Source organism: Xenopus laevis, chromosome 8S (assembly GCF_017654675.1).
Source record: "Xenopus laevis strain J_2021 chromosome 8S, Xenopus_laevis_v10.1, whole genome shotgun sequence".
Classification (NCBI taxonomy): Eukaryota; Metazoa; Chordata; class Amphibia; order Anura; family Pipidae; genus Xenopus; species Xenopus laevis.
In genome coordinates this window covers 57,039,895-57,054,810 of record NC_054386.1, presented here as the reverse complement: position 1 = coordinate 57,054,810, position 14,916 = coordinate 57,039,895, and the positions used below count along the sequence as shown (strand labels likewise).

Genomic DNA, 14,916 nt, shown 5'->3' with positions numbered 1-14,916 from the left:
CCATCTTTCTGAGAGCTGCTGACTTTGTGAAGGCATGGACTTTTAAGGGGCCCTGGCCACCAATTTTCTTATAATATGTGGCGGGTAGGGATGTAGCGAACTGTTCGCCGGCGAACTAGTTCGCGCGAACTTCGACTGTTCGCGTCCGCCGAATGTTCGCGAACGTCGCGCGACGTTCGCCAATAGGCGTTCGCGTCAAAAATCTTTCGACCATTCGATTCCTTCGATCGCTAAAATCGAAGGATTTTCGTTCGAATCGAACGAACGAAGCCATTGGATTGAATGAAATCATTCGATCGAATGGCTTCGATCGTTCGATTCGAACGAAAATCGTTCGATCGAACGATTAAAATCCTTCGATCGTTCGAATCGAACGATTTTCAGATGTTCGAAGTTCGCGAACAGTTCGCGAACTGTTCGCATTTTTTGCCGGTGTTCGCGAACGGCGTTCGCGAACACATAAACGGCAGTTCGCTACATCCCTAGTGGCGGGGGGGCTGGCCACCAATTTTTTTCTCATGTGGGGTCCTCGCCACCAATATTTTTTAATGGGAGGGCCCTGGCCACAAATGTTTTTTTTTTATGGGGGGCCCTGATCACCAATATCTTTTTATTTTTTATTAACATGTGGGAACCCTAGCCACCAATATCTTTTTTATTTTTTTACTGTGGGGTGGGGAGGGCGGACCTGTAGGTGGGGCTTGCGGTGGGCGCAGCCCAGGGGGCCCAGGAAATGTTGTCTTATGGGGCCCTGTGATTTCTGATGGCGGTCCTGGATCCAGGTACTCTTGAGGCAAATTGGAGAGGCTTCAGATGGGTTTTTTGCCTTCTCTGGATTAACCAGCAGTTGGACAGGTTATCTATAGACTAAAAAAGGTTGAACTTGATAGACTTGCGTCTTTTTTCAACCTAACTTACTGTTACAATTTTAGGCAATGAAAAAAGGGATAGAAAAAAAATTGCCATAGGCTATAGAGCTGTGATTCTAGCTATCTTTATACAGTAACAGAGCAGTCAGACTACAATGGTCAACGATCCTACCTGGAAGCATTCACCTAGTAGGTGGATTGAAATCAGAAAGATTTAAGGTGGCCATAGACCTAACAATTAAGAGCTTTCTTGGAAAGATCATTCGTTTCAATACACACATGTAGCGCTGAATCGTCAGATATACAGGTAAAAACAATAGAATTCTACGATTCGGCACTAACAATGGACAATGCTTGAGTGCCTTCAAAGGCACCCGATCAGAATTTTCCGTCCAGCCCGATCAACGAGCCGACTGAAATCCAAGTTTACTGCCGATATTGGTTGGCTGTTTTCCCACCATACACGCTCCGAATATCGTGCAAAAATTTGTTTTGTACGATATAATCTGTGCGTCTATGGCCACCTTTACAGGACAAAGATATGTACTCCATGTGTACCATGGGTTATCTCATGAAAACTGCCTACATTTAGGGGGGTTATTTACTAAAATTCGGAAATGTCTCATTTTCTTAACAGCACTGCGACCAAACTCCCGTGCAAATTTTTACCGTATTTATCAATAAATTTACTCGAAAAAAAAATCTGGTGCAGGAAAAGATAAAATTGTGAAAAAATTGATTTGTGCAATTTTTTCTGATTTGACACCAGAAAAACTATTTTGATCAGTAAATAACCCCCTTAGTATCAAAACCAGCACAACACTAGTTAAGGACATACTGTATAGCAAACAGGAACTTCTGAGAATGAATGCTTCATTGTCATATGGTTATAGTAATGCTGATTTTCCCATTTTTTTATGGCTTCAGTGATAATGGCAATTTTTAGTTATTAAAGGAACAGTTCAGTGTAAAAATAAAAACTGGGTAAATAGATAGGAAGTGCAGAATAAAAAATGTTTCTAATATATTTATCCAAAAATATAATCTATAAAGGCTGGAGTGAGCAGATGTCTAACATAACAGAATACAACTTCCTGTTTGTTAAATTTCCCGTTTGCCAATCCCCTCTACTCCAGTCCTGAAGAAGAAAATTTGCACAAATAAAAGGGAGGGGACGACGGTGACAACCGTCAGTGGGTCTAGGGGTGCCCACTATGTAAATCCGGCCCTGGAAACCAAGAGAGCTGCAAAGCAGGAAGTAGTGTTATGGCTATTATGTTAGACATTCAGTCACTCCAGACTTTATACATTACATTTTTGGCTAACTAACTATATTAGAAACATTTTTTATTTTGTGCAGCCTAAGTTTTTATTTTCACACTGAACAATTCCTGTTAATCCTTAACACCTACTGTATAAACTGCCACCGTTGCAGTCTGGCAGTCTAGCCCACTGCCTACACTGAATTTCATGGGATTTGAATCAAGACTGAAACAGCTGGTGTTAAACCAGTTGCCCAAACGTACTAAAAGTTAATTTAAAGGCGAACAACCCCTTAAAGGAGAACTATCCATCCCAAAAAGAAAATCCCATCCAGTAGACTCCATTGGCCCCCTCCCTGCATAGCCCACTACTTAATGGGGTATATTTAGAGTGAAGTTAGTGATTACCACAGTCCACTAGAGTGAAATTCCGCCACTCTCCGTTAATTTCTATGGGATTTTTAAAGGCGTATTTATCAAAGGACAAGCTTTGACTTTCACCCATTGATAAATACTCTTTTAAAAATCCCATAGAAATGAATGGAGAGGGGCGGAATTTCACTCTAATGGACTATGGTGATCTCTAACTTCACCCTTTGATAAATATGCCCCAAAGTGTTGCATTGACCTCTGCATGCAGAGTAACGGTCTTCGGGGGTGAGTGACATGGCGATCAGCCATGTCATTCACTTCAATGTCCTGTCTGGATTTTCAAATTTGGAAATCCGAACAGGAACTTTTCACCTGGGCAGCTCTTCCTAAAACCAGGCTGTCCAGGTGAAATCCAGACAGGTGCCAACCCTAGTTACCAGGCAACAAGCTTTGACCTTTATAGTTTAGAACCACAATAGAAATTCATCTGAATCCCTCCAAATAAAAATACCATGGGGAGTTTTTTCAATATTCACGGTCACCAATTCTAAGTGAGGAGGGAATTAGCTCTGAATGTTGAAGTAATACACCAATACACTGAAAAGGCTAGAACATAAAATGATAATGTGAAAATTTGGCAATGACGCTGGGTTACCTTAGGGACATTTCTGACAGCTGTTACCCTGAATACAAGGATGCTGGGACTTCAACTGTAACCTGAAAGTTGGTGTTTTTGGGTCATACCCTAGTCTGAAAGGCAGCACCCACTAAAATGTTAAGCATATTTAGCCTCCCACAGGGAGTAGCCCCAAACAAAAATCCTAAAAGAGCTCAATTTACATAAAAAAAACAAATGCACAGCCATCTTCCACAGTTATAAAAAATAGACTTTGAGTGCAAAAGTTGTCAGTGTCTAAAATTTGTGTACAATCTCATTCCGAGCCAACAAGTAATTCACCACAGCGGCCAGGTGGAATTGACTTCTCTCTTGTGTGCAAACAAAATGCACCGGTTGCAAAAGTCACAAAACACTTTGATCAGGTTGTGACTCCAAACATTTTTTTTCGATTAAATAATCTTGACCAAAACAAAAAACAGAAAAGAAAACCACAAATCCTTCTACTGCAATTGTGATATTGGTACAATCACCTTTTTTTTTTGTACAAAAATCTCAGTGAGAATTGGTGACAGCCATGATTCCCAAATATTAGTCATTGTCTGAATCAGGTTTGGGATGGAAAACAAGAGCATCATTAAAACTGTGTCCGTATGCTCTCAGTCTGTATACACCATACATCATGACATGCATGACATTGGGTGATATACCACTGAATGTGATTGCCATGTCTGAGCAGCATCCTTCCACCACTTTTTGGGGATTGTTGGCCATGGCTTCTTGAATGAGCGCTCCAACAGATTTTGTGTTGAACACATCTTTACCTTCGGAGTCTTCTGCATTTTCTGCCAAGACTCCCTTGTATTTGAGACACATTGCCAGCTGCTTGTCCTCAGACATTTTAAATATTAAGCCGCCTTGCTCTGGGCACTTCTCCGGCTCCTTGAAAATGGAGGAAAGGCGATTCAGTGACTCAATGCTTAATACAATGCCACCAGTGATGTCAACATAGTCCAAGTCTCCGGATTTCAAAGTGTGGCCTATGTAAAAAGGCTGAGAAGGATCCTTTTGAAGTAGGAAATATTTAAGGTTTTCAATCACTGCAAAGGTGGAAGGTGTGCATATAAAGAACCAGTTGTACTCGTTCTTGTTGTTCTCATAGGCCTTCTCAATGGCTTTTCGCATCATCACCCACATGTCATTGGTGTCGACAGAGATGGAGTCAAACACTTTCATTTGTTCTGAACTATAATAGTCAACTTTATCACAGTGTTTGCTCCAGGTTTCACGAACTGCGGCCCAGTGACTTAAGTCTTTAGGCCTGACAAGGATTATACAATACACTCGCATGCTCTGGCTAAGTTCCATGCGTTCAGCTTCCGAGAGCCTCTTAACTTGCTCCTTATCTGGTGCCTGAATGTGATGATGCTCATGGGAGATGCCATGTTCTTGTCCAACTTTAATATGTCCAAGAAGTGTGATGACTACACAGAAGCCTCCTCCTATCAACATGCCCCGCATAAACGAACCTCCCTCTGATATCATGTTTCCTAAAACACCAAAAAAAAAAAAGAGAACAACACAAGATGACATGAAAGTGAAAATACAAGGCAAAGTACATTATTGTGAAGATCATCATAAAGAAGATCTTAAAGGGGTTGTTCAGGGGTAGTGTAGTTTCATTTCTACCTCCTATAGCAGCTCTGGGAGGGAGGGGGGAGTTGGTAACCAAATCTGTAAACTGTTCTAAATTGAGACATTTTTTTTATCTTTAGCCCTGCTGAGCAGAATCCCTGAGTTTCATTAAATGCAGCTTTTAGAATTGATACAATAGTTAATATTCCAAAGATACTCCTGATGTATCAACTCATGTAGCCACTAAATGTAGCAAATTGTAACAGTTCAGATGCTCCTGGATCAGTGAGCAGCCAGACAGAAACACCAGAGACACAAACATTAAACTTTAAACATCAATTTTGGAACAACAGTAAAAAATAAAAGATGGAAAGCAATTGGAAAAAAAGTATTTATTTCTGGTGAACAATCTGAAAAAACTAAACTGAAAAAAGTATTTGGAAGGTGAACAACCCCTTTATGAAGTTTTCCCAAATATAAAAAAAAAAAAATCAGCAAACCAAACAGCCACAGTTCAAAATACATGTAGGTATGAGCATATACACTATACATAAGAATTGTTCTGTCTTTCTCTAGTTCACATTTAAAGTGCCTCTAAAAGAAACTTTCATTTAATTTTTTGCATCTAAAATTGATTTTACAGTATGGCTGAGGTATTTCCCACTGGCAGTGTTGCATCTGCAAATTTAGTGCTCATAGATTATATAAAGGATGATTCAGCTAATGCAGGCAGTATGGCAGCTGTCATATGTATTAATTATGTAAATGATCTATACATATGTATAGATGTTAAAGAATAATGATAAGCATGCTAATAGCAATTTAGTATTTTAAGGATCAGAAAATGCATACACATACAGGTATGGGACCTGTTATAAAGAATACACCGGACCTGGGGTTTTCCGGATAAGGGATCTTTCTGTATTTTGGATCTTCATACCTTATCATGTAAATAAACCCAATAGGCTGGTTTTGCTTCCAATAAGGATTAATGATATCTTAGTTTGGAGCAAGTACAAGGTACTATTTGATTATTACAGAGAAAAAGGAAATCATTTGTATTATTTAGCTAAAATGCAGTCTATGGGAGATGGACTTTCCATAATTCATAGCTTTCTGGATAACATATACTATATATATATATATATATATATATATATATATATATATATATATATATATATATATATATATATATATATATATATATAGGCACATATGACCATGCAGAACCATAGATATCACATAACTTTAGGTCAAACGTCAAAGGAAACATTTTTCTCTCACACAAACATGCAAATTAAGGTTTTGTTTGGGATTTGGCCAAATCCTGTGTGGATGATTTGGGATTCGGACGAATCCCTAAAATAAGGACCAGGTGTATCCCAAGTTAAATGTCATATTTCAACAGTTCCACCCATTTAAAACCCTGCTGATGAAGCAATGGTTGTCAGTTGCCTGGCACATTAAAAGGATTAGTATCTTCATTTTAATACGTGCAAGCTTGTTTACCTTGACTGCACCTTTTAAACATGCCCATGAATAATCCAGCTAATCCTACTGCATCCTACTGAAACCAAGAGCCTGTTTGCCTTTCCTATAGACAAGTTGTAGTTGGTTCCGTTTTTTTTACTCATATTATTGTACTATAGTTCTTCATGGCTAGAAGCCTGCAAAAATGCTAAGCTATACAATGGCCAGACTTAAAATATTTTAAGAACTGAACTGTAACTCTAGTAAAGAAAAGACACTTTTAGTTACAAAGTTTGTACAAAGCATGTACAAAGTATGTGTAAGATGATGACCCCAGTCAAGGCAGTGTCCAAGCGTCAGTCCTAACTAAGTGAAAAAAGAGAAAGTGTTATCTTTGGGGGGAGAAAGACCATACCTGCTTTTCTCTTTATTTAGCATTTGCAACTAAAAAAGTGTTTTTCATACTAGAGTTACAGTTCAGTTTGCAAAATAGTTTTTCCTAGGGGGCTATATATTGCAGTGCTGGGGTTAATTTCTGTAGTAGTCTGTATATCAAGCTTGACCCATGTGCACCCAATAAAAATGGATGAGCGGCATCTCACTTTGTTTTTGAAATATTTTAACCACAAACTCCCTTCAATTCTGTCTCCACAGCAGTTCACTTTTATATGGCAATTCTAAAGTATTGTGTCCCCCTCCATCTGAGTTACAAAATGTTCAAATGACAAAACGCTTGAATTGCCCTGTTAACCTAGGAAATGGTTGGTGTTGGTCAGCATCATCCTCCTAGCCATCCATCTCTCTCCCTAAAACCTCCTCAGTCGCTTCTGTGACAGATCATTCACAAACCTCTGGTTTTCAATATATTCAAACCTTCACCACATTATAATCAAAGCTTTAATCTATCTATTCACTCTTTCTTTCTTGGCTCGATTCTTCCCCTCTAAATTGTCTAGCTGAATGCTGATACTTTTCTGAATATTTTTCTTTATGAGGCTTATTTTCTTTCTTTCCTATACTTTATCAATTCAGAAATGCCCTCAAACCCATCTCATATCTCAGCATGTGTTTTTGTTGTATGTAAGCCGTCTCAGACGGTTTTTCCTGTTGTAGTTAAAGGGGCGGTTCACCTTTAAAGTAACTTTTAGTTTGTTATAGAATGACCGATTCTAAGCAACTTTTCAATGACATACTAAATGATTTATTTTTTATAGTTTTATAGTTATTTGCCTTTTCTTCTGACTCTTTGCAGATTTCAAATGAGCGTCGATGACCCCTTCTAAAAAAACAAATGCTCTGTAAGGCTAAAAATGTATTGTTATTGCTAATTTTTAATACTCTATTCAGGCCTCTCTTATTAATATTCCAGACCCTTAATCAAATCAATACATGGTTCCTAGGGTAATTTGGACCCTAGCTATCAGATTGTTTAAAATGCAATTGAAGAGCTGCTGAATAAAGAGCTAAATAACTCAGAAAACACAAATAATTAAAACCAACTATAAAATGTCTCAATAAATCAATCTCTACATCATACTAAAAGTTATCTCAAAGGTGAACAGCCCCTTTAAGAAAATACCTGAAAACAAAAACTTTTTCAACTGCTAGTTTTTCCAAGTAAGGAGCAACACTGTGGCAGGTAATAAATGCCTGTTTTCTAAATCACAACTGAATATAAGCCACGGTGGTGACCTAAGCAAAAATCATTATATTATTATTATTAATTATTAACATGTATTTATATAGCGCCAACATATTGTGTAGCACTGTAGATGGCTGCCTGCAAAGCTTTTACAAACAGCAGTCTCCTGTAATCTATCAATTTATAAAACTGGGGAGAGTGTGAATATTGAAAATCAGACATTCTAAATTCATACATTATCCTTGAATGAAACACTGCAAATCTCATAAGCAACAAATCATGTTTGTCCAGCCAGAGGATGCCAACCATCCCTTACAACTGGATATCCCAGCTGGATTGCACCAATAATAATTCCCAGAAGGGGAGTGCAGCCCATGGGAAACACTACTGATAAATGGCTTGAAGTTATTAAGTTTAGTTACATGTGTACTTTGAAAATGAAAACAAACATTTTAGCTTTAAATTAGTTATTTTTGTTGCTGTGCTGCTAGTGGTGCATTTGGATAAAGAACAGATGTGATGATGTACATACTGCAGTTTCTGTCAGTGGTATAACTAGAAATTACTGGGACCAAATGAGGGACTGCAGGTTGAGCTTTCAAAAGAGGGACTGTCCCTCAGAAAAGGGGACAGTTGGGAGGTATGCACATGAGATGTCAGTTCTGTACTCACTTTGAGAATAAGAGTATTTTTAATTCATAAAAAATCTGCTTATGAGTCAGAGCCCCAGTGCCACCCACTTTAACCCCTGAACCCCCCCCCATCAATTGAAGGGTCTGCCTCTTCTTTAGACTAGAGGCTCGCTGCCCACTAACATGATTTCAGTGAGGCAGAGGATAGCACTAGGCACTAGCCTTACACAATCGTTCATTCCATAAACATCTGTGAAACGCTTCCAGTTACAGTAAGTCTGAGGTCGCACTTCTGGTACAAAATAATGATCCAGTGGGTAAAATGAAGAAGCTACATGCCAGAGACTATGTCCGTGTCACACTTACCTAGCTCTATCAAGATTCCAACCCGCAACACAGTAACCCTGCTCTCACGCCAGCATAAACACTGCCGGATCTGAAGCTTCCGGCTTCCTGCTACTGATGACGTGTATGCTGCTGTCAAAGCGAATGTGTCGTCGTGGCAACCAGCAGGGCAATGCCGGCGCACCAGCCCCATCCCATGCGCAAACGAGGACGTGCGGGCGCAAACGGGGGGAACCCTGCGTCAGCACCTGCGTAACCTTTTTCAATGGCAAACTAGGAATATGCTGCCCTAGGCACGTGCCTCTGCTGCCTAACCCTATTTCCGGCCCTGGCAACCCGACCAATCACCAGGCCATGTTGTGCCTACCCCCCACTTGGCTGTGTGTAAGACAGGGCACGTGTGCGCAGATTTGCTCAGACTGGGAATGGATGCTCTGTGTGGGCCAGCACCTGTTTAACCTTTTTCAGAGGCCGACTAGGCTGCTTATGAGGTACATGCCTGCCACCCCTCAAGCTTTGCCCCTAGGCACGTGCCTCTTTTCCCTACCCCTAGTTCCGGCCCTGGTCCCAGCATAATCACATAATGTATATTTTGTAGTGTCCTGTCCAGTGGAGTAACAAAATGTCACGAAGCCCCACAGCAAATTTAATTTAGGGCCCTAAAATATTGATAAGTTGAACTTTTCTACCAAAACAAGTTAAAATTGCTCATTGTTTAGGACCTCACTGGGCCCGTGCACCGCAGGGTCTGCTTCCGCTGTAGTTACACCGCTGGTCTTGTCTGCACAACGGAATAGCGCTTCCATGTCAGAGTGTGTCTAGTGATTTTGCTTTAAGGCCATTCGATCCAGGAATGGGAAAAAGGAGGTGGAGATCCCAATTGAATGCATATATTTTTGACTGGATGGTATTTTACCAGGCTAGCTGGTAAATTTATAACACCCTTAAGTTGAGCCCCTGGCTCCCTCTGATCCACCCAAACCTTACCTTTATTCTTCCCTGATTTGCTCCATTGCCACCCTCCATCAATTCATGTGCCAGTGCATGAATTGATTGCTCCCACCCCCTTTCGAGCCCACCCAGCCAGTGAAAACACTTTAGAAAGGTGGCAACCTAATTGTAGGCGCTCCGCCAATGAGGCGAGCTGAGGCGGCAACGCCAGAGAGGATTCCAGGGGCGGCAAAAAGCCGCTCCTGCACCTTTAAGAGCTGAGGTTTTTAAACCGGAAATTCGGCTGTACTATTGCTAGAGAGCGCAATTGCGCTCGCCGCACTAATGTTCCTGCCTCCCTTTCCGACAGGTAAGCCGGCGAGGGGGGGGGGCGGCTCCTTCATCGACAGGATCTGCGCTGAACCTAATGTGTTGATTTGTTTGTAAATTATGTAACTTACGTGCACTGTAGCAGAACATTTTTGCGCTTTAAAAATGTTGTACTAATAATAATGAATTCTGCTAGTGTGATCTGTACCTTCTAGTAGATTAAAGGCCAAGACAACATAAAGAGCAGAGTATATAGACATAAGATTCTATGCATATGTGCATATTCAATGAAGTATAACAGAATAATTGGAACATTAACAGTAGTTAAAACAATAGAAAAAAAGTAAAAAATATTGCAGTATTGGTGGTAACCCATTAGGATGGAATTAAAGCAAAGTTCTTGAAAGTACTGAAATATTGGGGTATCAAGTACTGAAATATTGGGGCAGCAGTTCTATTCACTATTGTGTTGTATCTGTGAATACAATATTACCCTAGAAAAATAAATAAATCTTGCACACTGAGTCCTATCGTTGGTGGTCGCAAGGTGGTATTGCAATTGAGTCTTAAAGTGTACAATATATACAGTAGTATACATATATCATAATCACATAATATACAAACTTGTAAAAATGTTTACAGTACTACTGTACTACTGCCCAGGGAGAACTCTTTAAAAATGTCACTAGCTTGTATTCCTGAGATCAGTAGCAGAATCTCAGGAATACAAGCTAGTGACATTTTAAAGAGGAAGCTGTCTGATACTCAACTGTGGAAAGTTAACAGTAGTTAAAACGAAATCAAAAGTAAAAAATATTGCAGGATTGGTGGTAACCCATTAGGATGGAAATAAAGCAAAGTTCTTGAAAGTACTGAAATATTGGGGTATCAAGTATTGAAATATTGGTGCAGCAGTTCTATTCACTATTGTGTTGTATCTGTGAATACAATATTACACTAGAAAAGTAAATAAATCTTGCACACTGAGAAAATATGTCCTATCGTTGGTGGCCGCAAGGTGGTATTGCAATTGAGTCTTAAAGTGTACAGTATATACAGTAGTATACATATATCATAATCACATAATATACAAACTTGTAAAAATGTTCACAGTACTACTGTACTACTGCCCAGGGAGAACTCTTTAAAAATGTCACTAGCTTGTATTCCTGAGATCAGTAGCAGAATCTCAGGAATACAAGCTAGTGACATTTTAAAGAGGAAGCTGTCTGATACTCAACTGTGGTATCTTTCAACTACTAGGTATCTGGAAATTTGACCTGTGGTTTTTCCATCCCTGAATTTGAACCTTCAGAGAAAATGTTGCCTCTAAGTCCTTCTCACTATGTGCTGCAAAAAATTATTTTGTTCTCAAATTTTAAACTTGTGTGTGCAGATTTTAAAAACTCTGTTCTTAGGTCAGAATTGATGCAAAAAAAATCTCTGTGCATATTACAATTTGTTGTGTGCGCTGGCCTCCAAATTTGTGCGTGCACGAGTACATACCTTAGAGCAGGGCTGCCATCAGGGGGTATATCTTTCCCGGGCATACAGGGGGGCCTGGTTGTGCTGCATTTTTCAGATTAGCCGGGCCCTCCTTGACACCGCCAGCGATGAAGTACAGAAGAACTGAAGATCCGATGTCCCGAAGACCTGAAGCCGCAAATGGAGCCGAAGCTGTGAAAAGACCCCAAGACACGAACAGAGCCGAAGCCGCAAAAAGACCCGAAGTGCTGAAAACCCAAAGCTGCGAATGGAGCCGAAGTTGAAGCCCTAAAGCTGCCAAAAGACCCATAGCCAAGAAAGGAGCCAAAGCTGAAGCCGCAAAAAGACCCAAAGCCATTAAGGAGCCTATGGTAAGTTCCACTAAACACCAATGTGTTTTTTTTTATTAAACCCCTGGCCACCAATGCATTGTTTTAACACTAGGCCCCTGGCCACCAATATCTTTTTTTTAAATATTCTATGGGGCACATGACCACCAATGTTTCATTTTAACTTGTAAGGGGGGTGGGGCCATGGCCAACAATGTTTTTTAAAAACTTTTATGGGGGGCCCTGGCATCAATGTTTTTTTTTTAATTAATAGACGGGGATCTGGCCTCCCATGATTTTTTTTTAACTTGTAGGGGGGCCTAACCACCAATGTTTTTTTAAAAAAACCTGGCCACCAATTTTTTTAACAAATAATGGGGTCCTGACCACCAATGGCTTTTTATAACTTGTTTGTGGGGGGGGATTACTGTTTTTAGTGCTGTGTGGCCTTTTTACTGTGGTGTGGGCAGGGGCGATTTTGGGGCTGCCAACGTTTTGCCACCCCTTGTAACCAGCCGCTTGCTGCCGCCTGAGGCAGCGCATGTGTGGTGTGTCCCCTTATAGGACCAGTAACAGCAAAAAAAAATTTAAAAATTCGTTAGTATACTACAGAAAAAGAAGGTGATCGGCGATCCATCGTGCATCACTCCATTTCTCCTTCCTGCCTTCCTTATAGGAGATAGCCAGGGAGAAAAAATCGAGAGTCGCATAATGGATCGTTGCCCTGTCATGTTTCTGAAGAGGAGCGCAAGAGGGGTTTCAGTAAGTTATTTCTTAATAAAGACTTAGTGATTTTAAAGTTTAATATGTGTTGGCGTCTTTTTTTTCGTAGCATACTAACACATTTTTTTTTTTAGAAAATTTTGCTGTTACTGGTCCTTTAAAGGAAAATTATTTTGCTGCCCGCATTCTCAATTGGAGCGATTTTATAGGGTAGCGACTAGTTCCTATCCCTGGAAAGGACCGTCCCTCTAGTGGATAGGAAATAGATGATTCATTTGGCAGTGAGCTAGTTTCTATCCCTAGAAAGGACCTAATGCCTCTAGTGGTGAGGTACCAGGAAAGTATAGGAATTAGTCCAGTCTATAATGACAAAGCTAAATGCCATCCAGTACAAGGACCTTCAAAGTAAGGTCCCAAATAAGGATCGACTCTAGTCTGTTCTAATAGAGCTACTGTAGCTATTTCTCATCCTTATAAAGGCCCTCACAATATATTAACGTTATGGTATGTTAAATAGAAAACTATTTGCAACTCATTAAAGGACATATATCTGCCATTTTTAGAGATAGTACTTAGTTATTCATATATAAGATGTGTGAAATCCATCATCTGTGTTAGACTGTTTTACTGCTATTTCATATGAGGTCCAGTAAAGGTATAGAAACTAGTCAGTTCATACAAGCTAATTCCCATCCTGTCTATGGACCTTCTATAACAGTACAGGGACCATCTGTATTAGGCAAATACCTGACAGGTCCAGTAAAGGGATAAAAAATAGTTAGTTCATATAAGAACAAGCTAATTCCTATACTGTTTAAGAACCTTCTCTAACAGTACAAGGACCATCTGTATTAGGCAATTACCTGACACTAGGTCCAGTAAAGGGATAGAAACTAGTCAGCTCATATGTGAACAAGCGAAAACCCATCCTGTCTAAGGACCTTCTCTAACATTACAGGGGGGCCATCTGTATTAGGCAAAAACCCGACAGGTCCAGTAAAGGGATAGAAACTAGCAATAATGTAACTAGAGTCTTCCGGGCCAGGGCGCAGAATGTGCACCTGGGCCCCTCCCCCACCCCTTTAGATGCGCGGATTACTTACCACCGCGATTTTTGGTGGGACTACCGCACTGCAGCGAGATCTCCAGCGGGCCATGAGGAGGAGTGGTCCCTGGTGCAATTGCACCCCTGCTCCCCCGGTAGTTATGCCACTGGAAACTAGACAGTTCATATAAGAACAAGCTAATTCCTATCCTGTCTAAGGACCTTCTCTAACAGTACAGGGACCATCTGTATTAGGCAAATACCTGACAGGTCCAGTAAAGGGGTAGAAACTAGTCAGTTCATATAAGAACAAGCTAATTCCTATACTGTCTAAGGACCTTTTCTAACGGTACAGGAACCATCTGTATTAGGCAATTACCTGACAGGTCCAGTAAAGGGATAGAAACTAGTCAGTTCATATAAGAACAGGCTAATTCCTATCCTATCTAAAGACCTTCTCTAACAGTACAAGGACCATCTGTATTAGGCAATTACCTGACAGGTCCAGTAAAGGGATATAAACTAGTCAGCTCATATAAGAACAAGCTAATTCCTATACCATCTAAGGACCTTCTCTAACAGTACAAGAACCATCTGTAATGGGAAATTACCTGACAGGTCCAGTAAAGGGATAGAAACTAGTCAGTTCATATAAGAACAAGCTAATTCCTATCCTGTCTAAGGACCTTCTCTAACAGGACAGAAACCATCTGTATTAGGCAAATACCTGACAGGTCCAGTAAAGGGATAGAAACTAGTCAGTTCATATAAGAACAAGCTAATACCTATCCTGTCTGAGGACCTTCTCTAACAGTACAGGACCATCTGTTTTGGGTAAATACTTGACAGGTCCAGTAAAGTGATAGAAACTAGTCAGTTCATATAAGAACAAACTAATTTCTATCCTCTCTAAGGACCTTCTCTAACAGTACAAGGACCATCTGTATTAGGCAATTACCTGACAGGTCCAGTAAAGGGATAGAAACTAGTCAGTTCATATAAGAACAAGCTAATTCCTATCCTGTCTAAGGACCTTCTCTAACAGTACAGAAACCATCTGTATTAGGCAAATACCTGACAGGTCCAGTAAAGGGATAGAAACTAGTCAGTTCATATAAGAACAAGCTAATTTCTATCCTGTCTAAGGACCTTTTCTAACAGTACAGGAACCATTCGTATTAGGCAAATACCTGACAGGTCAAGTAAAGGGATAGAAACTATCGTAATT

The 14,916-nt window shown here is 40.2% G+C and overlaps 1 protein-coding gene across 1 annotated transcript; it reads right to left on the bottom strand.

Annotated features, from left to right (window-relative positions):
* Positions 1–952: 952 nt before the first annotated feature.
* On the bottom strand, positions 953–9,567 carry c1galt1c1.S (C1GALT1 specific chaperone 1 S homeolog). Its single transcript, XM_018232957.2, has 2 exons — positions 8,868–9,567; positions 953–4,669 (listed from the first exon to the last, which is right to left on the bottom strand). Exons 1-2 carry the CDS (start codon positions 9,037–9,039, stop codon positions 3,711–3,713), a joined length of 1,131 nt encoding a protein of 376 aa, XP_018088446.1. The 5' UTR covers positions 9,040–9,567; the 3' UTR covers positions 953–3,710.
* Between the last annotated feature and the right edge of the window lie 5,349 nt (positions 9,568–14,916).

Excerpts from the sequence above, each read along its gene's own strand:
- c1galt1c1.S (XM_018232957.2), bottom strand. The coding sequence starts at position 9,039 with ATGGGGCTGGTGCGCCGGCATTGCCCTGCTGGTTGCCACGACGACACA. Across the intron at positions 4,670-8,867 it reads TGGAATCTTGATAGAGCTAG|GAAACATGATATCAGAGGGA; the intron begins GTAAGTGTGACA and ends TTGGTGTTTTAG.